Source organism: Solea solea, chromosome 20, assembly GCF_958295425.1.
Source record: "Solea solea chromosome 20, fSolSol10.1, whole genome shotgun sequence".
NCBI classification, from domain to species: domain Eukaryota; kingdom Metazoa; phylum Chordata; class Actinopteri; order Pleuronectiformes; family Soleidae; genus Solea; species Solea solea.
The window spans coordinates 23,054,373-23,061,764 of record NC_081153.1 but is presented as its reverse complement, the minus strand read 5'-3'; the positions used below and the strand labels follow the sequence as shown (position 1 = coordinate 23,061,764).

At 41.0% G+C, this 7,392-nt stretch overlaps 1 protein-coding gene across 1 annotated transcript; it reads right to left on the bottom strand.

The window, feature by feature from the left end:
• Window positions 1–430: 430 nt before the first annotated feature.
• edn2 (endothelin 2) lies at window positions 431–4,096 on the bottom strand. The gene is made up of 5 exons (XM_058619382.1): window positions 3,940–4,096; window positions 3,299–3,455; window positions 3,079–3,192; window positions 2,437–2,520; window positions 431–2,352 (listed from the first exon to the last, which is right to left on the bottom strand). The coding sequence occupies exons 1-5, from the start codon at window positions 4,016–4,018 to the stop codon at window positions 2,265–2,267; spliced, it is 522 nt and encodes a 173-aa protein (XP_058475365.1). The 5' UTR covers window positions 4,019–4,096; the 3' UTR covers window positions 431–2,264.
• Between the last annotated feature and the right edge of the window lie 3,296 nt (window positions 4,097–7,392).

The following is a 7,392-nucleotide window of genomic DNA, read 5'->3' as shown; positions in this document are numbered from 1 at the left end:
TCCTCTTCTCTCTATACACCAACTCTCTTGGTTCTGTTATTGTCTCTCAAGGTTTTTCCTATCACAGCTACGCTGATGACACCCAACTCATTCTCTCTCCCAGCTCCCAACCCGACTCTACCTCGACTAAGACGACGTCAAAAAAAAATTATACATCGCACTTATGACTAGCACTTCATAGGTTGGCTTACGTGAAGCTCTTACTTACTTCTAGTTCTTATTTGTACCCAAATGTTTAAATGCACTTATTGTAAGTCGCTTTGGATAAAAGCGTCTGCTAAATGACATGTAATGTAATGTAAAAGAGTTAAAATACAGAATATATTGTAAATCAACAGAATTTGGATTCAAAACCAGATGATAATGGTAAATGTTGAGTGTCACATCACTGCTGAGAAAGAAATAACTGAAATTACTCTTATAAGAACACGTTTATTTTCCACATTCCTGAAAAACATTGTGACAAATACAAATATAAATACATCTGTCAATAAGTTAGGGTATAAATAAGCTATTTAGCATTTAACAGCAAACATCCAATGCTAGTAAACAATTAGCACTTAGGAGGAATGTTCTCTCGCTCTTGATACAGAGCTAATAGACATAAGTTAAGTGAAGAAGAAAAACAGTTGCTACTTTTTTGGCAAGACCCACATTACTGAACACCTCCAGCCTTTCTTCAGTCAAAACATTAAAGAGGAGCTATGTAACCTGAGCCAACACACTGGACCCACTGTGGCTTCCATGCTTGTATACACCATGTTCGTTGTCAGGGTGTGTGTGTGTGTGTGTGTGTGTGTTTGGCCTCTATAAACGAATCCGGCAAAGTACCGGTAGTAAACAAGCCGGCATTGTTGCGGCGCATCTTCCTCCAGTATTTGCGTGATTGAATGGGAGCTGTCATAAGAAGTGTACATTTCTACTTTTACCTGTACTTTTTATGCAGCATTAATTTTGACAACAATGTCTAGGAAGTCGGGAAGAACTTGCGCAATTCTCGGCTGCTCCAACAGCCGTGGGAAACTTCAAATTAAACAAACTACACAAAGCCTTACCTCATGAAGAGTTCCTGTCTGTGGCCGTACGAGCTACATTGATTCCCTGCGCGTGCAGAGGACCACGATGTTCACCAGACTTTGTTCCCAACAGCACGATAACTTTTGATCAACACTCGTCAATCTCACAATGAACAAGAGTACAAGAGAGTTCAAGAGTAAATGAACTCAATGTGGTGTTATTGTGAAATACGTTTTTCTTAAGTCTGTAATTTTACATCACATTGTCATCTGCTTAGGTACTTTTAAAATCATAATGTGCTACTGAGTAGGCGACAATTTAAATGAATATCCAGACTCTGAGCTGCAAAACGCTGCAGCAGGCACAGGTTTGGAGAAGTGACTGTGACCACTGTGCAGAACAGAGCAGGACAGCAGAGAGTGACAGACGACGTGCAACCGCAGTAATGGCGGCGACGCTAGATGGTGAAACACACAAACGGCTCTCCGGATTCGTCAATACAGAGGGTTGGTCTTCATTTAAGTGTTGCAGTGTGTCAAGATGGTGTTTTCAAGTAAGCAACATCATTAAAAAAAACTACTTTGCTGATTTGCCATAAACATTAGGCAGAACAGATCTCAGCTCTGATACAGAGGATATTATGCTACGTTCCATTTACATCAGAATTTAGAAGTCAGAACTGGGAGTTCAACAACAACATGTACTGTATATTAATAAAAATGAACCAGTACTATGTGTACGACTGAAGTGTTATTAACAGTAATCCCTTGTCGGGGTTGGTGAGGTTGGAAATCCAAGTTCTGACTACAAATGGAACCCAAACTGAAAATCAGCCGTTACATCCCCACATATTTCAAAAAAGAAAATATAGAGTCTATATGGCTCTGGAATTATAGAGATCATAGAGTCTTCATAGTTATGGAAATCCTTAAAGATGAGTCAAAGCAATGGTTTGCTCAATAATTGGTCAGTGTGATATTTCTGTGATGTGGTGGCCCACTAATCTCAAAGTCAGTCCCTTTATATTTGGCTTTAGAAGATCCTTCCTCATCACGTTAGACAGACATTAAGTCCAGGTTCACGCCTCCTGTCCTGGAGCATTTCTCTGGTTGAGTCTTCTCCACCCTTCTATCTCTGCATCTCCAGAGTTGGTACAATTCTTTGACCTGTTTCAAACACCTGGAGCTGACACTGAAGCCGTCTCCTCTCCATGACTTTTAATCTCCGCTGGTTTTTCTTTCACTCTTCTATCTCCTTGTTCTGCTCTTGAGCCTTTTGACTGAAGCCTTGTTCTTCTTTGATGACAGAATGCCAATGTTGGACTTAACCACAGATCTTCATGAAAAAAAGAAAGATTTGTCAAACACACTTTAATACACTTCAGTTTAAAGGTTGATCTCTAAATTCTTCTTCAATTACCTGAAATATGCAAGTAATTTGTTGCCATCTATGTTTTCAGTTTTTCCCGATGAGCCCACGACATCAGTCCTTGGGTTGTGAGCACTGTGGACAGAAACAAAGTTAAAACACCCTCATAAACCTATGCAAACTCACAATAATGACTTGCATTGTTGCATAACTTGAAACAAAATTAGTTTTGTTTCCAAACAATTTGTTTGGAATTCTAAATGCCTTACAGCCAGAAATGCAGGATGTACCTTACAAAACACATCCTAGGATAAGATCTAAAGATGGTGACTAATCCATTCTGGCAGTTTCAAAACCACCGTGACTTTAAAGATGCAACAAGAATTCTAAACCTTCCAAAAATAGCACAACTGCTGGTAAGCTTCTGTGATTTCTCAGAGACAATGCGGTGAGTGCTAACCTCATACTGTTCGACCATTATCTATCTTCCTCCTCACTGATACTCATACTCTATATCAACATATTCTGTTCAGGCTTGTCGCACCTGACTGACACTGTGGGGACACAGAAGAACAACTTTGATACAATCTAAGAATCCAGACGACGGTAAGTGATGATGGGGAGGACCTGCTCTCCTGTAGGTCTTTAAAGAATGGGTGGAAAAAGAAAACGCTGTTAGGAACGAGCACTCACCTGTTTTGACAGAAGCTAGAGCAGGTTTTATCAGCTGGTGTCAGGCATTTGCATCGGCCGGCGGAGCGGTGGCGACGAGATGAGGGGCTCCCAAGACCATATGGAAGGAGCTTACTTTAAAGCAAAACAACACTGGTGAGTGATGTAGAAATCAGAGAAATCATCCCTGAAGGTTATTGGGTGTTGGTGTGGTCAAGATAAGGAGGGTAAGGAGCTTCACCTTGGCGTGTTGACCCAGATAATATCCAGGTGGCAGAAGTAGATGCATTCTTTATCATCCCAGCTGTTACAGGAGCAGCGTTTGGTCCTGACATGTTGTGAATGTGCAGGAGTATGAGCTGGTGGTTCCGCTGGCTCTGATAACGGGAGTCCACAAGCTAGAAAAACACAGAGGAACCCGAGATTAAAAAGCGCCAACTAATCTCGTGCCGTATGACTAAAGTGCTTGTGTTTAGAATGAAAAAACAATTGATCATATTATAATTAAGGCACAGCATTAATGCTGCAGAACACCACTGATGGATGATCACTGAAGGATGATCACTGTGTGTGTGTTTGCAACCAAAAAAAGAAAAATGCAGCAAAGATACCCTAAATAAATTGGCACTTTATACATTATTTAATAAGTGGGAAATGTGATGGTTCTCTATTGCCTCTTTAAGGTGTGTGTGTGCAACAGCATTTAAGGTAAGAAACACAGCCCAAAACATTTAATTAAAAAATCAATATATAGCTGGCGAGTTATTGCATGAAAAGCCAAAGGGAATACATGTATTATGAGTAATATAAGTCAAATATTCGGATTCAGTTGGAATTTACTCACAGAAATCTCCCCAAGAAAACATAAGAAAAGTTTCTCACCATGTTGCAGAGTCGTGCAGACGAGGATTAAAGTCAGAATCTTGCACATGAAGGAATCCACCATCATCGTCATCATCATCCTCGCTGTCAGATGTTGAAACAGCAGCAGACACGTCCCTCTTCACAGGTGATTGTGGTGTGTTACAGCTGGAGAGCAGCAAACAGGTGCCTTGTGTTCATGTGTCCATACTGCTCGTCTATTTATACCTCCCTCCTGACTAATATCACAATGGCCCCGCCCCCCAGCCCTCCCCCCGGCCCCCCCATGTCCTCATCTGTCACAACACACACTCTTCACCTTCCCTCATCCCATTCAAGCACTGACCTCAACTTAACAGCGCCTCCAACTGGCCAAGAAGGGCAGAGGCAGCGTGGAGGGAAGTGGCTTCTCAAGAGTTCCAAGCGTGAGTCACAGGAACCAGTGAGTGTTGTGCGCTCTGCTGCTTTCCAGCATTCTTCAGCGGTTATTTTTTAAACCGGAGTGTGAATGGAGTGTTTGCACAGTATTTTCTTCACAGAATACAAACACAACCAACCAGAGGCATAAGTGAATTAAGGGGCTGCCACCTGATCACCAAGGGCCCCCAATAGTGTTTTTTTTTTAATATCATATTAAAGAAATCAAGATTTCTTTAGATATATTTAGATATCTAAAACGTGCTTAAGTTATGAAGCTTGCTTATTTAGTGCACATCTGTTCAAAGTTTTAAAAGTCCTTACATTGGTTTATTTCTTTTAATGTGAGTTCAGTATCACCACACGTAGTGCTTCACTTTGAATACGAAAGTGCAGATTTATACGATTTTACTAACCTCTAAAAATACAAGAGTGACACTGGTTTGGTGTAAATAACACAACTAATGCAATTTATTGTGTTACATTTGTATCAGTAATAGTGTGTGTGTGTGTGTGTGTGTGTGTGTGTTTAGTGAACAGTCACATGACAGTTGTCAGTTGTGATTGGGTGTGATGGAGTGTGACAGGGTGAATGCTAAACCTCAGTGTACAGCTTTTATATGAACACAGAGCATTTGTTTATCATCCATCAAAGAAAAAATTATAATCCAAACCACTTGCCATTGTTGACAGCGGTGGTTATGTAAGGAGTTTTATGAGGTTATAAAAAAGAAAAGAAAACATGTTGCAGTATCACTCTGGGTGTGGGTTTGTTCTCTGCCTGTAAATCAGACGGTTTACACGGTGACACGAGTAGAAGAAGGTGAGGTGAAGGTGATTATAAATAAAGAGGTCATACGAAGAGAAAGACACACTACATGTATATATGCATTATTTACCTGTTCATATTCTTGTGTAACCCTCACCAGCAAACAAACAACTGCATTCCAGTCAGGTGACCAAGATCCAGTGTCCTGCTACTGACTCACTCCAATTGTTGGACTAAAACACTCATTAAAATCGTCTCCTGAAAAGTATCCACAGTTGTATTTCCATGAGGTCATCATGAATACACTCCTGATCAGTGCAAAAATGACTTTAAGTGATAGGTGAGGTTTTGAAAGTGTGTAGCCCAGAATACAGGGATGGTTGGAGTGTGCATGCCTCATACAACTGCACTTCAAAAAACCTGGACTATTTCATTGTTAACTCAGTATCTTAGCTTGAATATAATATTGCTTTTAATCTCAAAATGACTTAAAACAGCAGAGGACCTTAAAAGTGACGTCAGGCCATGTCATGCTTTGTGTTTTCTTTTCCTTGCCGTCTTTTTTCCAGAGGCGTTGAGCATGCGGAAGAGACTGGAGGCGGCAGATGAAGAGACCACACAGATGATATGAGGAAGATGAAGCCAAGGAGAGCTGTCAGCAACCACCACCTCCACCTACTCCCTACACACACACACACACACACACACGTGCATGCGCGTGCCGAAACAGTGGTGAGGTCATGGCACAATCGTCTCACAGGCTTCTGACACTGTCACACACAACAACAGCATCTCAGTGTGTAACATGCTCTGACCTTCATAAAGAGATATAGGGCCATCTGCCACATCAGCTGTCTGCTGCCCCCCACCCCACACCACACCACACCACACCCACACACACCCACACACACACACATATACTATCTCTCACCAATGACAAAAACAAACACCACAGATTTGACAACAGTCACACAGTGCAGGGTGTCTGTCATGGTATAAAATGTGTTCGTTATCTGGAGGCCAAACTTAAAGGGAGGGTGGGAGATCATTTTATCCTGTATTACTTAAAATCCTCTTCACAACGCGATTGTAACCAATTAAGGAAGTTTTTGAGAAAGCGACTGCCAAGAAAAAGGCTGATGCAGAACGATTGTGAAGTGAATGCCCAGAGAGCACTGCAAACTGTTTCTACTGTTTGGACAGGTCTTTGTGATCTTTGGAGAGTATTTGAGGTTTTTCAGGCATCACACAGGTATCCAAAAAAGTTAGCATCACAGAAGGGTCCAGTGTTTGTGAATCTGTGTGAAACCGATGCTCTTTGTGAACATTATTATATATTATTTTATATTTGAAACCCTTTCGCCCTGAAATTCAATTCAATTCAATTCAATTCAATTTTATTTGTATAGCGCCAAATCATAACATACATTATCTCAGGGCACTGTACATAGACAACATCAAAGAGAGCAGAGAACCCCAACAGTTCACACAATGAGCAAGCACTAGGCATCAGTGGAGAGAAAAAACTCCCTCTTAACAGGAAGAAATCTCTGGCAGAACCAGGCTCAGAAATGTGCAGTCATCTGCCTCGACCGGTTGGGGTGAAAGGAAAATCGGGGACAGAGGATGGTGGGGGACAGAAAGGGGAGGGGGGAGAGAAAGGACAAGAGGGAGATGAGGTAGAGACAGAAGAGAGAGAGAAATGTCTTTCACACTGTCGTGTATCTTGATATCCTCAGACACTGCCCTTCTCTCTGTTCCAGAGTCCAGGTTGAAAACTAAAGGAGACCGAGTCTTCCATCTGGAACAACCTGTCCAAGGAAATAAGAGGAAAAATGAGTCAGTGTCACTTTTTTTTTTTTTGGAATTTCTACTTCAATTTCATATACTAAGCACTTTAAGAATCTGAAAATGTAAAGTGCACGATAAATAAAATAAATATGTATAAAATTATAAATATAAAAAGTTTAAAAAAAACACTGCATATCACGCACTGTGCATACTGTCTACTATCTGTACTGTTCTTGTGAGATGATGACATCATGTGGAAAGTTTCTAAAAAGCTCAGAGACTATGGGTTGTGACATTTTCACTGTACATTCTTGTGTATCAATTGAAAAGTTTCCCAAATTATTATTATTTTCGATGATGTTAACTTTACCCACAGTAAACTAAATGATCCACTATCAGTGGTAGAGTGAGTTATCTTTCAACTGTGAGATTGTGAGTTTGATTCCTGGCTCCGCTAGCCGGTCAGTCCTTGGGCAAGACACCTAGTGCGTGAATGG

Excerpts from the sequence above, each read along its gene's own strand:
- edn2 (XM_058619382.1), bottom strand. The coding sequence starts at position 4,018 with ATGATGATGACGATGATGGTGGATTCCTTCATGTGCAAGATTCTGACT. Across the intron at positions 3,456-3,939 it reads CTGCACGACTCTGCAACATG|CTTGTGGACTCCCGTTATCA; the intron begins GTGAGAAACTTT and ends GTGTTTTTCTAG. Across the intron at positions 3,193-3,298 it reads ATCTGGGTCAACACGCCAAG|TAAGCTCCTTCCATATGGTC; the intron begins GTGAAGCTCCTT and ends TTTGCTTTAAAG.